At 36.7% G+C, this 26,172-nt stretch overlaps 1 protein-coding gene across 2 annotated transcripts; it reads right to left on the bottom strand.

The window, feature by feature from the left end:
- Positions 1-65: 65 nt before the first annotated feature.
- LOC132111397 (G protein-coupled receptor 137Ba-like) lies at positions 66-24,916 on the bottom strand. Of its 2 annotated transcripts, none has more exons than XM_059518661.1 (7): positions 24,065-24,916; positions 6,382-6,431; positions 4,900-5,128; positions 4,533-4,682; positions 1,466-1,591; positions 1,096-1,220; positions 66-498 (listed from the first exon to the last, which is right to left on the bottom strand). In XM_059518661.1, exons 1-7 carry the CDS (start codon positions 24,470-24,472, stop codon positions 273-275), a joined length of 1,314 nt encoding a protein of 437 aa, XP_059374644.1. In that variant the 5' UTR covers positions 24,473-24,916; the 3' UTR covers positions 66-272. The 2 variants fall into 2 exon arrangements, with proteins under 2 accessions (XP_059374644.1, XP_059374642.1); XM_059518659.1 differs by having other exon boundaries at positions 66-501; positions 24,065-24,914.
- Between the last annotated feature and the right edge of the window lie 1,256 nt (positions 24,917-26,172).

Here is a 26,172-nt window from a genome sequence, read left to right as displayed (position 1 = left end):
GGGAGTCCATGTGCTGAAGGCTCTTAGGAGCTCATTGTGCCAATTTTGGGTGATGGGACGGATGGTTTTTAGAAATGAGAACATTGGAAAAGCTGGTCCATTTGGTCCAAACAAACCTTCCCCCATCACCTTTGTATGGTCCCATTAATTTCTTTCCGTTTAAAAGTGGGCAGATGAACTGACTGAGGGCCAAGACGACCATAAAGCATTGCTCAATGATGTCCTGGCTGAGTCACATCTCAGACTAGATCAATCCACTTGAAGCATCTGCATTAGTTCTGAGGGGTGGAGTAGTGTGTCTGGGAGCTTGAGTAGTAGTTCTGGGGGGTGGAGTAGTAATTGTGGTGTTGGTTGGTCTGAATATTGCCGTAGGCAAAGAGAAGAGGGGCTGTTGATGTTTGGGGTCCGTTTAGCAGGTGAGGGATCGCTGTTAGGCTGCTGTTCCTCTGGATCGAGCCATACCAACCTGGGCCCGTCTGCGGTGTGGACGAAAAGATACTGCTGGAAAACAGAACCTTAAGACTTAAGAGATATAATTAACTTATGTATCAATCATGCTATTTAAAGGGATAGTTCACAAAAAACATCCTTGTTTTTATCTGTAGAAAAATGTCATACAAGTTTGGAAAGACAAAGGCAAATCATTTTTAAATGATCTATTCCTTTAAAAACTTCAAAAATATTTAACTATAAGCAAAGTTGTTTTCATGACAAAAGTCATGTCACTCAGCGGCCATCTTTGAAACGCCTCTCTGAATGGGGAAACATCAAATTCTCCAAAACTGTTCACTAAGCTCAGAATAAAATGTAATATTTGAAATCTCCAAAGAAGTATGACAACAACAGTGTCCAGCAGCAACCGGTACTTCTAACAACAGTGACGTGATGACTTTACCGATTAGCGATTGGCTCTTTCATTCAGAAGGCGGGGCTTCCTGTGATTGAGCGGCCATATTAAGCATTGCATTTTATCCCATTCAAAACTATATGAGTGACACGTCTTGGGTATTCTATAGTCTTTTCTGTAAGGTTATGTAAGTTTCTTATATAAAAGTCTGCGAGTAAACACTGTTTTAAAAATGCAAGTACACACACCTGCATCTTTCCCCTCGGGAAGTTGTGTTTCTAGACAGATCGTCATCACTATCATAGCGGTGTGGGTTGTCAAAGAAATACGCTCTGGAACTAAAGCTGTGACTGTTGATCATGCCACCCGGTGTCTGTGGAAACAACATATACAAAATATAAATAAGATCATATGACTGGATCAACACAGACAGGCAAAACCGTGACTAACACAGCAGCATGGGGTGTTGTTTTCAGTGAGTAATTAATTCTATCTGACAGGAAAACAACTCTCCGCTGGGGCTTAAAAAGCCGATCGCTGGCTCTCATCATTGAGTAAGTGTCCAGCTGTGATATTGATAGACAGATTTAGAGAAGTGAGACAGGATTAGATTTTCACCAGGTTCTGATTGGGCCGCTGCACTCTGAAGAACAACACCACCAGACTGGTGGGCAGCAACTCCCAGAAGAACAGGATGATCCCAAAGACCACATAGGCTTCGCCATTGATCTTCTCTGCATCCGCCTGGAGATACAAACACAAGACAAGACTAAATTAACATTGAGAACTTTGCACTTCTGAGAATATTGATGTATCGGTTCACTGTAAAGGCCACCTTAGTCAGAGTAGACTCCAGAGCTATTATTGTTATCACAAAATGAGAAATACTGCCATGGCAACTTATTGAAATAACAGTAAAAATAAAAATAAAAAAACTGAAATAAATATAAATGTAAGCATAAAAGAAGATTTTAAATATTAATAAAGAAATACTATTATATAAATACTACAGAAATATCACTGTAATAATGTTGAAAACAGCAGAGTAGAATTTTTTCAAGATTCTTTGATGAATCGAAAGCTCAGAAGAACAGCATTTATCTGAAACAGAAATCTTTTGTAACATAAATATCTTTATCATCACTTTTGATCAATTTAAAGTATCCTTGCTAAATAAAAGTATTAATTTCTATAAATCCTAAAATATACTGACTCCAAGCTTTTGAATGGTATAGTGTATAATGTTAAAACAGCTTTTTATTTCAGATAAATGGTGATCTTTGGATCTTTCTATTAATCAAAGATTAATTTTTTTTATAATAATAATAACAAAAATCAGCAAATCAGAATATTAAGAATGATCTCGTGACACTGAAGAATGGAGTAATTATGCTAAAAAAAATCAGCTTTGAAAGGACAGGAATAAATTACATTTTAAAATATATTCAAATAGAAAGCAGTTATTTTAAATAGTAAGTGAAAGTGAAAAGTGAAAGTGACGTGACATTCAGCCAAGTATGGTGACCCATACTCAGAATTCGTGCTCTGCTTTTAACCCATCCAAAGTGCACACACACAGAGCAGTGATAACACACACACACTGTGAACACACACCCGGAGCAGTGGGCAGCCATTTATGCTGCGGCGCCCAGGGAGCAGTTGGGGGTAAGGGCACCTAAGTCATGGTATTGCAGGTGGAGAGAGAACTGTACATGCACTCCCCCCACCCACAATTCCTGCCGGCCCGAGGCTCGAACTCACAACCTTTCGATTGGGAGTCAGACTCTCCAACCATTAGGCCACAACTTCCCTAGTAAAAATATTTCACAATATTACTGCTTTTGCTGTAGTTTGGATCAAATAAATACAGGCTTGTGAGCAGAAGAGAAGTCTAAAAAAAAAAATCATATATATATATATATATATATATATATATATATATATATATATATATATATATACTTGAATATATAGATTTTTCTTAGTTTGTTTAAAAATTGTGCAACTCTACAAACAACCACAGCTAACCTGGTGCTTTTCAGTTTTTCCTCAAATCATGCAGCCACAGAAGAGAATACCCCTAAAAATGATCCCTACTATAGAAACATTGAATAGTGCAACAAGACAAAGATAGTTGCCTACAACAAACAAAAGCACAAAACACAATGCAAATGAATATCTCGCAAAAATGCAGACAATGCAGGTTAAGAAAGTATGTAACCAATCCCAGAATTAAAAGCATCATCAAAACAGCGAGAAACAAATCCTCACAACAGCTTTACATGAGACAAAGTAGCTTTATGAAGAATAAGCAAGCAGACGGCCACCCAAAAATCCGCAGCTGAGTCAGAGAAGGGGGCAGGCCGATCCGGGGAACCTGCTTCCTGTCGGCCCGTCTCAGAGGTGAACCCAAACTAGGTCACCACCAGGCAGCCAGCCAGCCAGCCATCCTTTCTGCACAGCAGCCTTGCCCGGGCTATTTATAGCAAAACAAAGACCTTTCCCCCATAGAGCCCATATCTGACTAAATCCCCTCAAATGGATTGTTTCTGTGGAGCCCTGCACAAAGCAGCGTAATCCATGTAGAAGTACTTTATTTTGAATGAATGAAGCCGTCAACATCTCTATTTATAGAGCATTTGTAAATATGCAACAAATGGCATAACCACTAATTCATCACACAGACTATATTATTACTCTTCAAATCTGCCACACACACAACAGACAAAGCTCTTGAAGGATACAGTACTAAATCAAGGCAGACAAAAATTAGCAACTACGAAAATGAGAAGAATAAATACATAATGGGTTCATATATCTCGCTGCATCCAGCGCAGACAGAATCGCAGATTATAATGGGTTCTGTTGTTTATGGTTGAGTTGCGCTGATCATGTCCAGTGTAAACACAGGGTATAATTAGGAAAGAGCTTCAGATCGCGTCAGTGAAACACTGTTTGTTTGCTTTAATAAGGATTTATTTGTAAACAAGACAATATGATGCAGGCTTTTCAGAAAGACTGAAAGTAAAAGCTGATGCAGTGCTGAGTCTGACTATTTGGATCTAACCGTAATGTTGCAACACATAAGTTTGCGTAAATGTGTTTTTACTACTATTGCATATTGCATTTGAAAAGAGTATTTACACATTTTAACCCAAATGACCCATGTTGTTTTTAGAGCACATCACAGCAGCGTCCATCTGCTGTTTTATTATGCGAAACTGTTAGCCAATCACAGCAGTAGGCATTTACTTGCGAGTCTTGAATGCGCCCCACCTATAAAAACAGACTCAAAAACAGGATAGAAAATAGCCTATTATTTTTAAGTGATGGTGGTTTTTTAATGTTATATCACACTAACATTATAAATGAACCTCAGAGAACATTATAAAATAATTTTAAAATTCAGTTCATAACTCCTTTAATATTTACTACTTAAAACCATTATATGTATAGATTTTTTTCAGGATTCTTTGATAAATAGAAAGTTGAAAAGAACAGAATTTATTTCAAATAAAAATCATTTGGAAATTTTTAAATCTTTGCAAGTCTATACTGTCTTTTGATCAATTTAAAGTATCGTTGCTAAATAAAAATATTAATTATTTAAAACAAAAACTATTTAAAAAATACTGAATCATACTTATAATTAACAATAACAATATATAGAGTTATGTTGAATTACCTGGTCAGATACATTGTACCAGCCATAATTAAACGGGCTGGGCCGATCTTCAGGAGATAGAGCCACCACAACCAGGTTATAACAGGCTCTGGATGTGTAGAGGAGGATAACTGCCGCCCCAATGGCCGTGGCCTGGCATACTGATGTCCCCTGGATCACAATCACAAAGATCACCACATTTAGACAGAAGAGAAAGTGCTTTTTCAACACCACTCAAAACAATTACTTATTATTGCACTGTCTGAAACCACTGAAAATAATACTGAATACTGAAACCACTGTACTGTTGTGTTCTGAATCCCAATGAAACATGAAGAAAGCCAGTATGCAAAAATATCCAAATCCTACCGGATCCCTATTCACTTACCTTTGACTCCAGGTAGACGTTGGCAGAAGACATTTTAGCGATCTTGAAGATGCAGATGGCAAGTGAGATCGCACAGAGCACAAAGAGGCTGTCGTTAACCAGAACTCGTGCCAGAACGGCATCCTTCACCTGACTCTCATCCGCATCACCCTGAACCAGCATGGCACACGTCACGTTCACCACCAGGAAAAAAACACTGGCCAGCAGAAATCCTAGAAGCAGGGGCACCCTATCAAGAGTGGAGAGAATAAATATTTTAGAGAAGAATAAATAAATAAATGAAATGAAAGAGTCATTAGTGAATTATATGGTGAACCACTTAAACATCTATATTTTATATTAAATAATATAATTTTTTCTGTTGAAGAAAATCAAGCTCTGTCCCATAATACTTCATGCTCAATTTATCAATCTGAATAATAGATAAAAGCTCAAAGACAATGAACTGATGATGAGCACAGTCAAGCAGTAGCTTAGCTCTGTCTGGGACATGTCTCAATCCTCTCCTCTGCCCCCTTCCCCCTCCATTCCACCTCATGCCCTCCTCCCACTCATCCTGACTCAGACAGGATCTCCAATCTCCAAGCTTTTCACTCGGCATCAGACTCTAATAACCTGATCAAGGCCCGTATTTAAGCCCGTATTTGTACAGACTGATGCTCCAAAAAAAAAAAAAAAAAAAAAAAAAAAAAAAAAAAAAAAAAACTAACACCTCTGTAATAAGTTGGCTCAAACTTCTTTAGTCTTTTGATATTTCAACCAAAACAAAAATTTGAAATCCTCTTAAATTCACCCGAAAATTCTCCCTCTAATGTTGTTCCAAAGCTGTATGATTTCTGTTCAGATGAGTAAATGAGTACTAGGGCAGTCAAACTCCAAAAGAAACAAACAAACACAAACACAAAAAGATTGACATAAAAGTACCACATAAAAAAAAGTAGTTAAGACTTGTTCCAAATCTTCTGAGGCTATATGATACCTAGTCAAATACAGTGCAATGTGTCTTGATGTGCCATATTTGAACATGAAAAACAGAGTTGAGTGTTACAGGTGAGGGAAGAAGTAACTCATATTTCAGCCTTTTACAATACTGCTATAACTTCCATGGTGCTTTATTGGTATTTTTAAGCTTGACAGGCTCAGTATTCCTTCACTGTATGAAAAAGATCAGCATGAACAGTCTGCTAAAAAAAAAAGCATACAGGATTAGAAAAACATGTTAATTGTAAATTAAATCATTTTATTTTTAGTTGTACTATCTCTTTAAATAAATGCAGCGTATAGAAAGCAAAGTTTCATAGCTACAGTTTGCCTATTCTGCAAGAACCAAGAAAAAAAAATGAAAGAGTTAAAGTTGCACACGATTTCAGGGCTGGCAAGAGTTTAGAGCACTTAAAATGTGAAGAAAGAGCATATAGTCTCTCTCTAAGCAACCACTTAATTCATTAACAGCACTCACAGCAAGGAAAGAAAATCTCTTACTTGTACTTGTTGAGCTCCGGGGAATACTTTGCTTTGGCTTTGAAAATCACCTGTGGGAGAGGACATAGAAAGGTTGTTATTACTTACAAACATGACCAGGGACAAACTCTAGCTTGGATTTTTTGGTTATTTGAGCAGAGGTATTATCAGTACAGAAAAAAGTTTTTTTCAGCAGGAAACGTCTGCTATCTGTACTTTAAGCCTGCTCACAGGCCAAGTGATCACTAGCCTGTGCTAAAGCAAAGATAAGAATAACCAGGGACAAGGCTGTATCTCCGAGTTTGTTTGAACAGAAACATCTCCTTGTTAACAAATTAACAACATGAATGTTATTGGTTATACCTGAGGTCTTTGCAACTCTAGCAAGCGCTACTACAGAGGCTTGCACAAACATCATTGATAAGTGTTCTTGGACCGTTTTCACTCTCCCATGGCCCTCATGTAGTTCACACAAATAACATCCATTAGCAGGTAATGTACACTTCAGCATATGCACTAACATTCAAAAGATAAGACTTGTAAGTAAATGAAACTTTCCTAAAAGACCTGTTAAATTGATCAAAACATCTATTAGTAGGTGAAGTACACCCTAGCATATAAACTACCATTCAAAATATATATTTTTTACTTTTTAAAAGAAAGTAATACTTTTATTCAGAAAAGATGCATTAAATTGACTAGTGCTGCAACACGTCACACTGTTTACATCTCGTGTAATGGCATACTGGGAATGGAGAAAGTTGCATTCTATCACAAAAACAGAGACCACTGTTATCAAAAGTATGGGAATACTTCAAACAGAGGCCAAATAAAATGGCCATTTGTTCCCTTTGAAAAACCGATATGGTGTACCACGGCACCACAACTGCGATGCACGAGCACCTCAGAGGAAAACGTCCTGGCGCTCTCCGGTGTAACGGTTTAACTGGTTACCGTGTGATCTGGTGACCAACTTCCTGGTTCAGGTCTCTGCTGCAGATGTGATGGAACGACCGCAGCAGATTCGCCGATTCTAAAAGTACAGACTTGAGAAAGAGTAGACTTGCTCATTGCATGATTCTGATATTCTTATAAAGATTACAAGTTATTGGTATGATCACCCATAGCGGCTGAAGTAAGGATAAAATAAAAAATAAAGTCTGTGTTGGCGCGGGTTTCAAACACATATCGCGCCTAAAATCGCGTGGAAAACGCTAGTCGCACCGCTTTCTCCTTCTTTCCAAAGCGCTAGTGATGTGTCGTTCGTGAACGAATCGTTCTTTTTGAACGAATCTTTTAGGTGAACAAATCGTTCTCGTTCACACAATCCACTGACTCATATTTCTCGTTCACTGAAGTTCCTCCCTTTCCTCCCTTTATCGTTTGTGAATGAAATGACTGAACTGATACACATGTCGTTTGTGAACGAGTTGAATGATTTAGTACATTCGTTCGCGAACAGGACATCACTAAACTGTTGTGTTTTGAACTCTCTCACAACAGACATGGAAGAGAAGACAATGATGAATAAAGTCGTAGTTTTTGCTATTTTTGGACCAAAATGTATTTTCGATGCTTCAAGAAATTCTAACTGACCCTCTGATGTCACATGGACTACTTTGATGATGTTTTTCTTACCTTTCTGGACATGGACAGTATACCGTACACACAGTTTCAATGGAGGGACTGAGAGCTCTCGGACTAAATCTAAAATATCTTAAACTGTGTTCCAAAGATAAATGGAGGTCTCACGGGTTTGAAACCACATGACGGTGAGTTATTAATGACATAATTTTGATTATTGGGTGAACTAACCCTTTAACAGATATTTTAAATTGTAATAATATTTACCCATGTTTGTTTTTACTGTATTTTTGCTCAAACAAATGTAGCCTTGGTAGCATAAGAGATTTATTTCAAAGACATTTAAAAAATTGTACCAACCTCAAATTTTTAATTGGTAGTATATGAACACATGCATACCAGCAGACTTCAACGTAATCATACTAGGCCACCAAGGGCCTTCTTTAGGCTGAGTCAAATTAAACTCCGTACAATAAACCACAGTAGTAATCGGCAAAAACAGGAACACACCTGACCTGTAGCTTTCTGTTTGAGTTTCCCATGAAAGTTGGAAAATTAAATTAGATGAAAAATCCCTACAGTGAGTCTAAAGTCAAAAGTCAAAGTCTAGCCCTACTGTTTTTTTCAGTGATGACAATCCATGACATTATCAAAAACAAACCACGGTACCAAGCAAAACTAGTCAATACAGATGCTGCTGCTACACTGTAAAAAATAATTCTGTGGCTTAGTAAATATTACAGAAATTTTTAACTTTATTAACTTAATAAAATCTCTGAATATCGTGTACTTGATTGTTTGAGTTAAACATACCAAAATAATTGAGTAAAAATCCAACAGTTTATCAACATTTTATCTAAAATGTACAGATATATTTAAGTTGTTTTCAATAAAATTATTTAGTATTTGACTAACCAATTATTTCTTTATAATATACTTAATATATTTGTGAAATTTCTATCAAAATATTTGAGAATGTTGAATTAAACTGATCTGTTTCAAGAAACAAAAATATTACTTAATTCAAATCAATATTATTATTAATATTTAACACACTCTTAAAATTTGAGTAAGTTTACTCAATTAAAACACTGCACCCCTCCCCCACCCTCTGACGTGACGACAACTCGACGGTTGGTTGAGTCAGTGAGCGTAGGCAGCAGTGTTGCCAGATTGGGCGGCTTCCCGTCCAATTGGGCGGTTTTGAATTTGATCGTGCGGGTACAAATTGTCTTGGGCGGGTGGACAAAATTTGGGCTGGTTTGGGGTCAGTTTGGCGGTTTTCAAAAATATAAATTGTATAGGCTAATTGGCTAACAAACAAGCTCAAGTGTGCATATACTGCATCCGAACAGTCATCACGTTGTTATAAACTGCAGTGCAGAGGTGCTGATGCTGATGTGGACGTCGCGACCGTACTTTTAGCCAATCACTAGTGATCTACAGACACACGTGATCATTCATGAGCAATAACGGATCTAATTTTAAATGTATGAACTGTATGAGTGATCATAATGCCTAAATATATGTTACATGGTAAAGAGTGGGAGAGTGTTTTAACACTCAAAACGTGAATTACACCTGTTGAGGGAAAGATGACCCCAAGACTCTAATATTACTGCAACTCCTAAAATAGAGCACAGTTAAATTATTTAATTTATAACATAATCTATATATATATAATCTATATCTAAACGATCTTGTCTTTTATCTTTTAAACAGTACAGATTGGTATATCTTCTTAGTTTTGACTGTGCAAATGTAATGTTCTACAATATGAACTTCATAAAAGACTAAAGCCCCTATTAGGGCGGTATTGTTTTTCATGTGGACCGCTGTGAAAATAAATTTACATACCACCTTAGTGATAAACTCATGGATTCGGATGGCGATTATTATTGTTGTTGTTGTTGTTAATTTTCATACAGTATTTAGAAAATAATGACAACACAGTTTTGACTGTTATATGTGTGCATAAACAAGTGTGAAATACCTAATAACGTTGCTTTTTCCTATCACTTATACTGGACACTTATGCATTTAAATTCTGACTGTTGACATTGAAAATTATGCATATGTTTTTTCGAGGGTATCGGTAAATCAATTGTAAATCAATCAAATGTTTTGTCGGTGACTGCTTGCATAACCTATTTTAATCATATTCGGTAATTGTCTTTATGTATTTGCCACCATTTGATCCATGGGAAATTTATCTAACGTTATTTAGTTTTAAGGAGTTAAAATGGCTCTTAATACCTTTGACTGACATGTTGTATCACATTATTTTGTTAGTTAAAGTTTGGGTTTTTTTTTTTTTTTTTTGGAGTGGGCGGGTTTTGGTGAGCTTTTGGGCTGGAAATAGTCCATCCAATCTGGCAACACTGGTGGGCAGTTTGAACTCTCCAGTCTCCAGACAACAGCTCTCTTCTCAGCATCGCAGATTTGGTGCATTTCCTCTGTGAAATTCAGGTTTGTGTATGTTTTATTTTATCTGTAAAATCTTTACTGTGCTTTAAATCATATTTAATGCAAAACAACATACAGAGGCGTAATTCGACACCTAAACGAGAGTCGCGCCTGTCTTTTTGCATGATTGAAACGCTTTGCATAAACACATGACTTCATTCCTAATGATAATAAATATAATTATTATCCTTTGGATGATAAACTGTCCTCAGAACTGTCACTGTTTCTTTATTGGCAGGTTATGTCAGTCACTCGCAGTATCTATCGGCTGTGAGTGAAACGCAGGACGGCGGTATGAAGTTCAAAGTTCACCCGCAGAGGCGAGTCCGTCTCCGGCACGAGGACCAGCGCTGATCCGGTGGATATTGGGTTGATTTGATTACACTTGAATTAGGCTACCTGAATTTTTAAATATTTAATTTTTACTCATAAAATGTTTGTTAAATGAGTTTAAATGTAGGCAATATTGTATACAGTGTAAAATTGGCCTTTATTGTCAATGAGTACAGCAATACAGCACATGTCATGTATACTGGTGGTTGTGTGGAGTATTATTTTACAAAGGTTTAGAGAGTTAATATTACTCATAAATATTGTTTTTAAATGTTTAAATGTTCAATTATTTTTACTCAATTTTATTTGTTAATGTACCAGATGCAGTTACTCAGATTTACTTAATTTTTTTACTTGCATTTACTCAATTCATACAGTATATTTCATTGATTTCACAGCTTTAAAATTTACTCAATTTTTTTGAGTGTAAAAATGTTTCACCAATAAAATTGAGTAAATAATAGTTAAACTTTTTACAGTGTAGTCAGCACCTGAAATACTAAAATATAGCCTAGTTTCTTATAAAAAACGATTTAACATCTTATTAACACATTTACAATTAATTTTAAATCATTTCAAAAGACTATGCTCAAGTTGGTCTCCTGGGGTTCATTTCCCAAAAGCATAGTTGCTAACTAAGTTAGCAACTTTGTTGGTTGCAATACAATTTCCCATTGCCAACCAACTAAGTTGCTTACAGGTTAGCAACTATGCTTTTGGGAAACGCACCCCTGATCACTTCTGTAATTTACAATCTACATTACTTTCTGAAAATCTCTTAAGAAAAATTCCATAATACAATTTTTTTAATTGTGACAGAAAACAAATACCATGAATGTAATGAACAGAACAGTGAAAAAAAAGGCCAATAAGGCAAGGGATTATGGGAATTTAAATTTTTCATTTAAGAAACAACAATGAAAACTCACACTTCATGTCTACATTCCTGATGTAGGATCCCAGTCCCATTCTTCTCTAGTTACATGGCTGAAGACATGCAATGAAACACTCAAATATTGTAAACCATAATGAGAAGGTCAAAAAAAAAAAAAAAACCTTCAAGAGTTACGTCAAAAACCTATGTGCATATTGATATAACACACAATCATTTCGGGTAAACCATTCATTTAACATTATTACTGGCCTTAGTGCAAAACACAGCTTATTTATAGAAACCACACAGAGATAAATAGGTACATTAGTTGATACTTGTGTTTTGTTGTGAATCGTGCGTGTTCATGTGTGCCATCCTCATGTGTCTTCCTGTCAGCAGACGCACCGCTGACTCCACCGGGACATGGCACAGCATGATTCAGAGTTAAACAGAAGAAAGTCTCCAAAAATAAACACAGCAGACTGCACCTCGCGTTTGTCATCTCACGAGAGAGTAACACACTCAAGGGACCAATGTGGCCCCGAGCTCTGTGCTTTCACCGAGAGAAGGCAGCATTAAAAGCTCCTATCTATCTGCTCTCCGCTCCCTACCTCTTACGAGCCAAAACAAGGTCACCACGCTCCACATTCAACACAGGTCAGATATGAAAAGAAAAACTAACTAAAAACTAGATTTTTACATTCTCTGAAAACATTAGTACAAAAGTCACAAACAATGCCAGAATGCAAGGGTGTTAGAAGTGGTTAAAAGGGATATTCTGGAAATGTGTAAGTTCAATTTTCAATGTAACAATATTTTATTCAATTATTTATTAAAAAAGAAATTGCATTTGCAAAATGCAAACGGGAAAGTGAGAGAGCAAATAAATAAGGACAGGCCTGTATTCTGGGCAATGACAGGCATGTTTTGATTGGGATAAAATGTAAACTTGTGACTTTTATAAGCACTATGCTCACACAAACATGCCAGCTACTTTCAGCCAATCAAAGAAAAGGACCCAAAAAAAAAAAAAAAAAAAAATGAGGGGTCTTCTATGAGGGGTGATATGTAATAGTGTTGGGTGATGTGCTCCATAGTAATATCATTCTATCATCAGCCGGTGAGTTAACCGATACACAATATTATCATGCTAATTTATTTAATTATTTACTTACTTGGTTGGTTGGTTTCATAACCTGAGAGTGAACCAACTCCAGGGTAAGGCTAAAAGCAGCCTAGTGTAATCTATTAACTAAATATCTTAAATATTTTTAATATGACTGAATTTGTATTTAATAACAATTTAATAGAAACATTGTAAGTAACTTATTATAATGCTTAAGTTTCATTAGATATTCAAACAGCAGCTAAAATTACAGAAAATGAGCAAAGCACATAATCACTGAGTTCGGTCTACTCTTATTAAACAAGAAATTTAGGGCAGATTGGACATTGCAGGTTTTAGTAAGTGTAAAACATGTCATTTCCTGTTGTCAGCAGGTGGCACTATGTTTATAATGGAATACTGGCCTTTAGATTTACATTTCTTTTTAAATTTTTACATTTAGCTGACGCTTTTATCCAAAGCGACTTACAGTTGCTATACATGTCAGAGGTTGCACGCCTCTGGAGCAACTAGGGGGTTGCTCAGGGACACATTGGTGCCACACAGTGGGTTCGAACCCGGGTCTCTCACACCAAAGGCATGTGTCTTATCCACTGCGCCAACACACACCACAGATGTGTTCAGGCCAGGACTCAGGATGGACATTGTATGGCTGAGTTACAACAACTTTCTTTTTCATGGTGAAACACTGATATTTGTCAGGCCGCCACAGACACCTCCTTTAACGAAAACTCAAGATCTCCACAATTTAATATTGTAAAGGCCTTTTAGATTAGACTGACCAAATATAATCTTATTGTCATTTAATCTTTGAAAGGACTATTTTACAGTGGAAAAACATGCTTACACTGATCAAATTTGGTTTTGATCTTATTAAATCTATAGGCAACACCTGAAAATGGCAAAAATGCCACAAAATTTAAAATAATGGACTTCCTGTTGGGATTCAGATTTTGACCCAAGAGGGTCCTCACACAGTGGTTCTCGGGCCCTAATAATAATAATAATAATAATAGTCCTGCTATTGTCAAAGACATCAGCCAAAGGCGATATCTCTGACTATGAGTGATACACTATGTTATTATCTATCGTCACAACTCTAATATGTAAGTCCTTTCTGTGACCCATATGCAGACATTTGTCTCAGTTCCTTAAATGTATTTTTACCATGATACGTCTACATCACACTGAGTCATGCTTTTGAAAGTGCAAAATGCTGCGGTACAGTGTCATGAGATTTTGTAAGACTAAGCTTCTTCCTCTTTTACTGATGGTGTGAAGTGTTAGTGAAAATTCATGCACGATCTTTTATTCCACGATTAAATAAACTTTTCTTGATGTGATTACAGTCCACTTCAGTGTCTAATGACTTTTAATAAAACGTAATACAGCTACAAATCTGTTGTTTTCATATGAGGCTTTAAGACAATAAACTATTATATAACATAAAATTAACCTAAACTAATAGCTTGTTTTATCAATACTATTAATCTTTTTCATTTTATACATTTATGTCTTTGTTTATTTTTGAGAGAAAAACAAAACACAAACATGTATTGATTTCAAAGATTGTAAACAGCGAAGAACATGAATATAAAAAAACAAAAAAGATTACTTTTCTTTACAGAATCCAAATATCAATCTCAGTCCATAAGAATCTGTAAAAAACCAGAGACACAGCTCTTGCTTATCCTGACAGCAGATCACATGCAACTGCTCAGTGCATATGACCGATTTACCAAACCAAAGAGAATGAAAGCTTTCATCTGAATGGACACTGAGGCCTTCTGACATGTTTACATGGTTGAACTCTTCATTTCCTGTTTTCCTCCTTAATAATCAGAACACAACCCAGCAAACACACACTTTCCCCTTCAGTGCCTCATGTCAAGAAGGCCCTGAGGAGGTCCAAAACCAATGATTCATCTACCTACACTGGGAAACAAAACTGGAACACTTCCCTCTGTTCTGTTTAATACTTGGTTTTGTAGAAGATTGTTATTGAAAGCCCTCACTTAACACATCTAAGAGATGGTGGTTCCACATCCTGTGTGAAGTCAAAGAAGGCCAAACAGTAAATAGGCCAACAAACTCAGGAAGACTTGTCGAGATGGTTAGGAGCTAACCAAACTATTCCATACAGTTCAACAATTTCTGAGAGTCAGGCCGGTTAAGTTTTAATCATTCAAGGAAATAGTGGGTTTCTATGCTGCAACATGGTGTACTTTAAAAAATAACTAGCAGCATACAGATATTCAAAAGCTTCATTTGAGACATTTAATAAGTTCATGTTCTGCTCTCAACATTAATGTCTAATTTCTTTGGTAAATCATATTTATGACATAAAAACTAAAAAGAAGATAAAATTATGAGATTATGAAATAAAAGCGTTATGAAATAAAAAGGCTAAATTGACAAAAAGGTGAAAAACATGAGATACTAAGTCACAATTATGACATGAAAAGTCAAAATACAAAAAAAAAATTAAACTATGAAATGCCAAGTCATTGTTATGAGATTTTTAAAAAACGAAATTGACAGAAACAGAGTAAAAACTAAGAGATAATATATAAATTATATACAGTGGTCAACATTTGAAGTGGTTCAAAACCATTCATCTGTCCTAAAACCAAAACAATACCCGTTCTTTTCTTAGGACAACTTAGATGAACTTTTTGATCCACTCCAAATGTTGACTACTGTTATTATGACACATCGAAATTAATAAAAATGAGATGAAATTATGAGATACTAAATCATAACTATGAGATAATGCAAAGTTGACAAAGACGATATTATGAGATACTAGGTCACTGTTATGAGATAAAAAGGCAAAATTGACAAAGAGATGAAATTACAAGATAGTAAGTGAGGAAATAGATGAAAAACAAACCAGGCTTTTGTCTTCACCACAACAATATCTATACTTCATGTTGAGCATAAATATAAAGCCTACTGATAAAGGACACCGTCAACAGTATTGACGGCAAAATAGACTATGTTTGACAGGTGCAATATTTGAAAATCGATAATTATTTATTTATTTTTTAAATTATATTTATATCTGAATTTATGTCAACCTATAGACTTTCAAACATCAAAATGTCATTAATTAAAATGTATTTGTGTACAAAATGACATATAAACATATTTTCCTATTCTATTTTGCCTGGAAACGCTTCCAACACGCTTGCGTGTCGCGTGAAAAATAGGCGTCGGTTCTATTTCTAGCATGCACGCCCTGAGACGCGCGTCTAACGCAGGCAGTCTGCAAGCTCTAACCTGTGAACATGGGAGCCGAATTAAAATCGACACGCAACGCAGCTGAGACGCTTACGCCACGCATCCAGTGCGTCACCGGCCTTAGCCTTTAAGTGGAAGCAAACTATGCTAACATTCACACGTCAAGCTACACAGGACAACAGGAAAACATTAAAACATTGAAAAACATTATTGATGAACAGTTTTCAGGTCAAAGTATGCCAACTTCGGGCCCAAACTGCAGGCTTTACCAACTCACACCCAATTCCACAATGAAAACAGCACCAAAACACTGGCCTATTTTATGACCACAACTCTTAAGTCCAGTTAAAAAAACAACAACACTCTATAGTTTTTGTCAACAGTCTTAAAGAAATGTGTTTAGCATCCCTTGGGTCAATCATTCCCACTATCTGTTTGATTCTGATTAGCTTGCATTAAGTGTATGTTTGGGGAGCAGAAATCATGTGAGTTTGGAGCTTTTTCTACACAAAGCCCAAGCCAAATGAGTCATACTTTACATGTCCATGACACAAATGCTTGTATAACATCTGTAGCCAGCAAACACAAACCTCCACAGGAATGTGAACAGGCAACTGAAGAGAAACGTTAAGAAAAGTGTGAATAAACATGCTGTGCAAACTGAAATCATAAGGGTTATGCTTTCACATGATGTCATGCTAGCTTTATCAACACACAGCAAATAACAAATAAAAAGCCACTAGATAAACAACACACTTAATACCACACAAAATCAAAAATCATTGGTCCAGGGTCAAATTTTATATATTAATATACTCCTAAATGTAATTTCCTTTTTTTTTATTTTTTTTTTTATTAATTTAGTAGACCCTATTTGGGGTAGGACTTTTTTATTTTCAGAAAGTATGCATGAAATTAACCAAAAGTGACAGTAAACTATTTTACGTTGTTACAAAAAGATAATTTCAAATAAATTGTTTTTTTTTTTTTATTCAAAGAAACCTAAAAAAAAACTGCATTACAGTTTTAACAAAAAATATTAAGCAGTACAATCATAATACAAAATGTTATGTCCAAATCAGCTTATAAGAATTATTTCTGAAGGATCATGTGACACTAAACTACATTTTAATAATAATAAAAAATTACATTAAATTTTTTTTTAAATAGAAATCTGTTATTTTAAATTGTCGTTTCACAATGTTTCTTGATTATATATATATATATATATATATATATATATATATATATATATAAAAACCTTCCCTTATACATTCATTGGTTAGCCATTCATAACCTATATATTTTTTACATCTAAATACATTAATGTAAATAATAATGCATTATTTAGATTGTCTTAGAGGTACAGTAGCAAAAAAAAAGTCTGTTTTGTCCTTAAGGAGAATGAGGGTGGTAAATGGTCATGTAAAAAAAAAAAAAAGGTAACTATTTTAGGTACGAGACACTATGACTAACTAGTGGGCATCAGGGAAAAACACTGCAAAAAAAAAAAAACAATCAAAGGGGGAGCACAACATGGCCCTTTAAGATAGTGACATAGTATACAAACCAAATTCAGCCCACTTATGTTAAGAAACAACAACTGTGTTTACCAGAAACAAACAAGCGGCTAATTTAGGAAGCAGGAGGATTAAACGGCTGTTTTCCTTCAATGCTCTTGTGGACTGTCCTCGTTACCCACTTCTTTCCTTTACATGACAAGCAGGTCTACAGTACCTAGAGATCCCTGCCAAAGAAACGGTGGCCTAGTTACAGATTAACAACAGCCGTCCCAAACCTCTCCTGACACAACAGCACTACTGCTCAAATCATTAGCCCAAAACAAACTTCTCCAAGTCAGCTGTCAAAGATCAAACTGGGATTCATTATAGTCAGGACCAGCTAATGAACATCTCAAACAGGTGCCTAAGTTTGTTAAACAAATTAGGAGGCACAATTCTGCCACTGATCCCTATCATGTGACCTAGCCTCAAATATGAGTTAACAAAAGCACTGGAGGAGTGCACATGGCAGTGAAGAACATGTCATAATGATCTACACCACACTTGCATATCTATGGATGGTTTACAAGGACAAAGAGGGTGAGTGTGGAATAAGAAAACAACATTCCAGTGAGCTGTAATAGAACTGCGTGGGGGTGACGCCTCCATTTGTCTAACCATTATAAAGATTCCTCAGCAAACTAAATTAATAAGACTCTCCCGGCTGATACGACTGCAGAAACAAGCCATGAATCCGTGGTTTGACGTGTAAAATTGGAAGAAATATCATGCCCAGCAACTTATATGGTCAGTTAGGCCTGACATTTGCAACATCAAGGACATGTCATTCAACTATATTAAATAATAGAGAACATTTGATTAAATAAACAAACTTAAAATGTTAAAACATTTTTGCTTTCTCTAAATCAGTTTTGAACCTGAAACTTATATATATATATATATATATATATATATATATATATATATATATATATATATATATATATATATATATATATATACATATATATACATATATATATATATTAGTGCTGTCAACGTTAACGCGTTAACGCATGCGATTAATTTTTGTCTGGTTTAACGTGTCAAAATATTTAACGCAATTAACGCAGCATCCGTATTTTCTGCCATCCGTTGGCTAGCTTTACATTATATGATCACGCTCTTATTCATTTAAATGCTTTTAAACATTTCAAGCGCGGCAAGACAAAAGAGAATGCGCTGTCTGTGAATGCCCTTATGTGACACATACACAGGTACACACACACACACACACACACACAATGCATAGACAGGGCGCCAGAATCCAGTTCTCTTAAGCGCTTGAACTAGGGCTGCACGATGTGTCGTTTAAGCATCGATATCGCGATGTACGAATCCACGATAGTCACATCGCAGGATGTGCGATGTAGGCTGTCGTAGTTGATCCGTTTATTCATTAACTGTACGGGCCAGCTACTCCCCTGCCCTTGACAGTGTGATTCGCGGATTAATTGCACAGCTTAACCATCATAGAGTGAAAGTTTATAATTGACAGGACTGAAAACCACATGCAAGTTTAACAGGGCAGAGAGAGAGGGAGCGCGAGAGAGACAGAGAGAGCGCGCGAGAGACAGAGAGCGCGAGAGAGACAGAGCGCGCGAGAGAGACAGAGAGAGAGCGCGCGTGCGAGAGACAGGGAGAGAGAGCGCGCGCGCGCGAGAGAGAGAGAGACAGACAGAGAGTACATTAGAAGTACCATCAATGTTTATAGAAATGTATATGGATTTATTTTGCATGTAATTTTTTTTTCTTATGAATATATATGTATTTTTGTTTTGTTTGTTTCTATTCTGCTATGTACAATGCTTTGGCAATATGTACCTTTGTATGTCATGCCAATAAAGCAATATGAATTGAATTGAGAGAGAGAGAGAGAGAGAGAGAGAGACCGAGAGAGAGCGAGCCGTTTTCAAACAACACGAAATGAGAATGTAAGTGTGCTCACCCCATTTTTGTTTGTAAGAAAAAATATCGCAATATATAATCGCAGAAAAATAAAATATCGCAATGTCATTTTTTCCCAATATCGTGCAGCCCTAGCTTGAACTAACAATAAACATCCCAAAGTGCCAGTTTTGTCGATTATCCTCATAAGAGCAATCTTAAATGATTTATATAAAGTCTAAAATGAACAAAAAGAGTTGTGAGAGAATGAGGCGAGATCCATAGACAGTATATAAACGGTGAGATCCGCGTGTCTGTTTGCTCTTAAAGGGACAGCAGCCAATAAAGCTTCCTGTCAGTAAAGTTAAAGAACAAAGGGAACAGAGAAAATGACTCGCTGCTCTTGACTAAATAACTTTTGTAGCTTTAATAAGGATTAACTATTTAATTTATAGTTTATGCAGTGCAGACTGCATATAACTTTGATAACTTTATTAAATTTCTGTATATTTCTGTATATTATAACTGTTAAGACAGGAAGGGCAGGAGTAAACATGACATTTATTATGGGTTTATGTTAGCATTGTTTTAAGTTTACTTAAATTAAAAACTGTTATATTTTTGAAGCCTAATAATAAATGTAAAAAAAAAAAAAATCAGTAGCTGTATTAATATCAGTAATACTGGCCTTCATTCATAAAAAGATGCCATTTAAACAAGTATTTAAATTTAACTGTGAAATTATTACATTAAAAAATATATTAAAAACGTACAAAAACATTTCTTTTTTTATTGCGATTAATCACAGAAAAAATGTGTGATTAATCTAGTTAAAGTTTTTAATTGATTGACAGCACTAATATATATATATATATATATATATATATATATATATATATATATATATATATATATACACACACACACACAGTCGTGGCCAAAAGTTTTGAGAATTACATAAATATTAGTTTTCAAAAAGTTTGCTGCTAAACTGCTTTTAGATCTTTGTTTCAGTTGGTTCTGTGATGTACTGAAATAGAATTACAAGCACTTCATACGTTTCAAAGGCTTTTTTCGACAATTACATGACATTTATGCAAAGAGTCAGTATTTGCAGTGTTGGCCCTTCTTTTTCAGGACCTCTGCAATTCGACTGGGCATGCTCTCAATCAACTTCTGGGCCAAATCCTGACTGATAGCAACCCATTCTTTCATAATCACTTCTTGGAGTTTGTCAGAATTAGTGGGTTTTTGTTTGTCCACCCGCCTCTTGAGGATTGACCACAAGTTCTCAATGGGATTAAGATCTGGGGAGTTTCCAGGCCATTCCCTTGGATGAGAAGCAACCCCACACATGAATGGTGTCAGGATGCTTTACTGTTGGCATGACACAGGACTGATGGTAGCGCTAACCTTTTCTTCTCTGGACAAGCCTTTTTCCAGATGCCCCCAAACAATCGGAAAGGGGCTTCATCGGAGAATATGACTTTGCCCCAGTCCTCAGCAGTCCATTCACTATACTTTCTGCAGAAGATCAATCTGTCCCTGATGTTTTTTTTTGAGAGAAGTGGCTTCTTTGTGCCCTTCTTGACACCAGGCCATCTTCCAAAAGTCTTCGCCTCACTGTGCGTGCAGATGCGCTCACACCTGCCTGCTGCCATTCCTGAGCAAGCTCTGCACTGGTGGCACTCCGATCCCGCAGCTGAATCCTCTTTATGAGACGATCCTGGCGCTTGTTGGACTTTCTTGGACGCCCTGAAGCCTTCTTTACAAGAATTGAACCTCTTTCCTTGAAGTTCTTGATGATCCTATAAATGATTTAGGTTGATTTAGGTGCAATCTTAGTAGCCACAATATCCTTGCCTGTGAAGCCATTTTTATGCAACGCAATGATGGCTGCACGCGTTTCTTTGCAGGTCACCATGGTTAACAATGGAAGAACAATGATTTCAAGCATCACCCTCCTTTTAACATGTCAAGTCTGCCATTCTAACCCAATCAGCCTTACATAATGATCTCCAGCCTTGTGCTCGTCAACATTCTCACCTGAGTTAACAAGACGATTACTGAAATGATCTCAGCAGGTCCTTTAATGACAGCCATGAAATGCAGTGGAAAGGTTTTTTTTGGGATTAAGTTAATTTTCATGGCAAAGAAGGACTATGCAATTCATCTGATCACTCTTCATAACATTCTGGAGTATATGCAAATTGCTATTATAAAAACTTAAGCAGCAACTTTTCCAATATTTATGAAATTCTCAAAACTTTTGGCCACGACTGTATATATATGTATGTGTGTACAATAGTTATAAATAACATCCAGACGGCACCTAAAACTGCAGACAATGTGCCACCAACTACATTAACAGCAAAAAAATGGCCCATCTCTTTTCTTTGCTGATGAGGTCATGTGACGCATCACATTCACACCAACATGCAGAAATCATACGTGTGATTCACGGGGGACTTTCTGCTTCATGTAAAAACAGATGGCATTAACAGTACACCTTATTATGTGTCTCCTTCACAAACAAGAGTTGCTGAAAGTGTAATTTGAAAAATTAATTGATCATCACTTAGCGGCCACCTCAAGACAGTGGAAGAACATATATGAAAACTGTGAAATGCGACTGAACACTTGTAAGGAATAAAAAGCATTATTTACAGTGTTGCAATTTCAGTTCACTAAAGAGCCTGGATTTTCTCTTTATTCTGGCTATAAAAACAACAGATAATGTGAGTTCCATCACAGATGTTTTTACATTTGATGATTGAAAAAGGACAACAACACACACACACACATATATACATTATATATATATATATATATATATATATATATATATATATATATATATATATATATATATATATAACATTTTTATATATACATTTATTATAAGTATTTATATTTATTTATAATATTAATATACATTTATGCATAAGTTCCTTATTACATAAACGATTAAAATTGTATATTTTAATAATTATTACATTCTATGAAAATATGGATAATTACATATATACTTATTATTTTAAATGTATTTTATATATAATTTAAGTCTATTTGTGTGTGCTTTTTTCAGTAGAGATATACATTTTACATAATGCTGCATTTCCCTTTTAAACTAGAAATGAACCAGATATATTACACAGCTAACCCGTTTCTGCAGCAACTAGCATGAAGGATCAATCGCTACATCCAGTTACCAAGGAAAATGAATGTGGGCCAAACAGCTGACTTGAAATAGTGGTCATTGGCTCATTACTGAGTGGACGGAGCACTATAATACAACACAGCGTTCTCAGCCACATAAATGACCCATAGGGGTACGGTACCCCACCGATGTGATTTTGTTTTCGGCTGACATTTCGGAGAGTCGGGGTGCTCAGCGTCTTTGTCTGTGTGGTGGCTGCTCTCGGAACAGAATGCTGCACACCCCTTTTGTTGTGCCTGGAATAGTACAGGATTGAGCAGGGTGACGTAATGCTCTTGCAGCAGGTGCTCTGATTGGCTCGCACCTTCAAATGCCAACTCTTGCTGTTCAGGCAGTGTCAGTACGATGCCCACATCTCAAATAGCTACGGAGGAATATGCACAAACAAAGGCCAGCTCTCTCAAGCAACCCTCTGCAATTTAATGTGGGTGTAAGGGGAAAGGCTGCAGACAGGCATAAATGGTGGTTGCATAAAACAAAGCTGTCAATAAATCTAACAGGACTGCAGGGCCTGTCAGTCAGGTTTGATTGTGCCAGGGCTTATGTGCTGACTACGGGAGAAATAAAATAATCAAGGTAACATTAATATCAGAGCCAGTGTGATGTCGAACAGAACAGAAAGGGCAAAGCACAAATTTGTTGAGTTTGGAACAAGAATAAGTGAAGTGAAGTGACATTCAGCCAAGTATGGTGACCCATACTCAGAATTTGTGCTCTGCATTAAACCTATCCGAAATGCACACCCACAGAGCAGTGAACACACACACACACACACTGTGAGCACACACCCAGAGCAGTGGGCAGCCATTTATGCTGCGGCGCCCGGGGAGCAGTTGGGGGTTCGATGCCTTGCTCAAGGGCACCTTGAGCATTATATAAACAAAGAGCATTATTATAAAAAATAATGTCTCTTAAAAAGGCCGTGTTGTGCTGTTCTCCAGTGCATAAAGTTTTGGAGAGGAGATGAACAATATTTCATCCCCTGCATGTTGAGGTTCTGCGTTCACAGACGGCCAAAACTTTACAAAGCGTGGAAGGATGGACCAAGAGTGGCAATAATAGACCTCATTCAGACAAGCAGAGGAGCTTGAACAGAAACTGATGACCTCCAGTTGTGCTCTTGTCCCAGTATCATAAACATAATGAATGTCTCTAAATGTCTTAAACAACATAGTTTGACTGTATGACAGTATGACGATGCTTTTAATCGCAATAACACCACGAAGTTTCGAGTCAGTCACGTGAAGTAAACACATTTGGTGGGAGGGACCCAATTAGATGTGAGCTGCATGGAAATGGCAATCTAACAGCAACAGGATTCATGTTAGCCACCATAAACACGTGTTTTGATGTTATGTAATACATTGTAAAACAAAAACAAATTGGGGAAACAGCAAAGTGGGACTTACCTGAGCAAAATACAGGTTGAGCAGACACAGGGTGAAGAACTGGAGGCAGACTGGAAAACAATACAGGAGCCAGAACGGCAAAGGCTGAAGCTGGTTGGCTTGAACAACATTTTTAAAGTAGAAAGAGAAGAGAGTCGTCCTCAGTGCCGACCAGAGCAAACACAGAAAGAGAAAAACACTCTGGTAGCTGAAGCGCTTGTGTCCGTAGTGCAGAATCAACCAGAGCTGCAGGTAAACAAACACGAAGAGCAGCGAATACAAAACCGTGTAGAGAACCGTGAGACCGAGCTGCACGGACGGCGGAACCGCAGCATGGATCAGTTCGGTGGAGGATGATGATGAGGAGGAGGAGGAGGATGAGTCCGTCCAAACACTGACACTGACCTGGTTTTCTAGTAAAAACAACATATCGACGGGATGCTCGCTATCACGTCGACTTAACCAAAACGTTTTCCTTTTCCATGAAACTTTTCATGCAGATGTTTTGAAATTAGAAGAAATTGAAAAACGTCAAACTTAATTACAAATGACATATGAGCGTAAAATGAAAAACTACAGGCTACCCTAAACGGTTGTTGCATTGATTAAACTTCTTGGATGTTCAGAAGCAAGATGTGGAAAACAAACAATTTAAAAAAAAAAAACAGCGGAGTCCCCCAATCTCTGCAAGGCAGCTCCCTCCGAGCTAAGAGAAACCAACTCCAGCGTTAAGAAAAAGCGATCAGCTGGCTCTGGCCCCGCCTACTGACCAATGGGAAAAGGTTAGAATCTGACGCAGCTATGTCGCCATGTTGGCTCTTAGCTGAAGAGAACCGAATGGAAAAATTCTGTTGCTTTCGAGCCAAAATGTCAGACTTTAAGTACGTAGCCCCTGTTGGCGAAAAGCCATTCACAGAGCCGCCTACTGTTTGTTTTTGTTTGTTTTTGTTTGTTTTTTTGTTTGAGAAACCAATCATTTGTCTTTTAGGTGCCCTGCTTCTAGTAGATCTCTACGTTTTATTTTCATAATATCGGCTGCATATACGTTTACGCATGTTGTTTTTGTAAGATTGCAGTGGTTGAACCTGTAAGATTTGATCAGTAGCTAAACTAGATTTGCTACTGTATTATAAATAGGACGAAGCTGGACACCAACGCGCTCGAGTCGCCATCTTGGCTCAGTCGAAATAGTGGTGAATAGAAACATACCGTTAGATTCGAGCCAAAATGACAAATGCTTTTCAAATAACTTTCGCAGAAGAGCCTTGAATCCCCCGCCTACTTCATTCTCATTGGTTTTCTCACTGGTTCTGCTTTGTATTTTGAGCTTTCTGATTGGTATTTAGCTCACCGCTAAATCCTCCCTACAATTTTAAATGGACAACGTTTGCGCATGTTGTGTGTTTGAGGATTTATTTTTTTTATAGGTTGCCCTTAGAAGTGCAGTTTGTTATGGTAAGATTGATGCATAGTAACACAGGCCAGGCGAGTTGTCTTGATTAAATGTGTATATATTCTTTGCGTACTAGTTTTACTGTGCTCATCTTTAAATTAGCTAATCTAAATGGATGTGAGTTAAAGGTCTATGGAATATCTTTTGTGGAGGTTAGCAAAACCTCATTGCATCAGAATGTCAGAAGAAGGAGCTTTCTGATGTCTAGTTATGTTTTACATGATGCTTGACTCTATTGCAGTAATATCAGTTTGAATAAATGAAGAAAAGCTTATGACCAGTAAAATGTATAAACTTGACCCTCACATCATTATACATGGCTGATGTATCCTCCGCTGCCTTTGATATCCCACAATCCTGTGCATCCCATTCCATTATGGTTGAAAAAAATAAAGATGGTGTCTGAAGGTTGCAATTCAGAAAGGATGCTTTTTGCACTTATGATTTTATTTCTAGCGAGTTATCAGTATTATAGTAATTCAATATTGGTTTAGTTATCACCAAAACTCGTTCTGTTTTGTTGATGATCATTAAATCAAAATGTTGCCTCTGAAATCATTTTCATGAGGTGTCTTCGTGCAAAAACGCTGCCTGCAAAGTCATTGCCTGATAAGGCAGCAAGGCAGCTGCCTGCTTTCGGACGCCGCCATTAAATATTAAACAGTTATCTTTTGTT

The sequence above is a fragment of the Carassius carassius genome, chromosome 31 (assembly GCF_963082965.1).
Source record: "Carassius carassius chromosome 31, fCarCar2.1, whole genome shotgun sequence".
NCBI lineage: Eukaryota > Metazoa > Chordata > Actinopteri > Cypriniformes > Cyprinidae > Carassius > Carassius carassius.
This window is presented reverse-complemented; position numbering and strand designations above follow the sequence as displayed.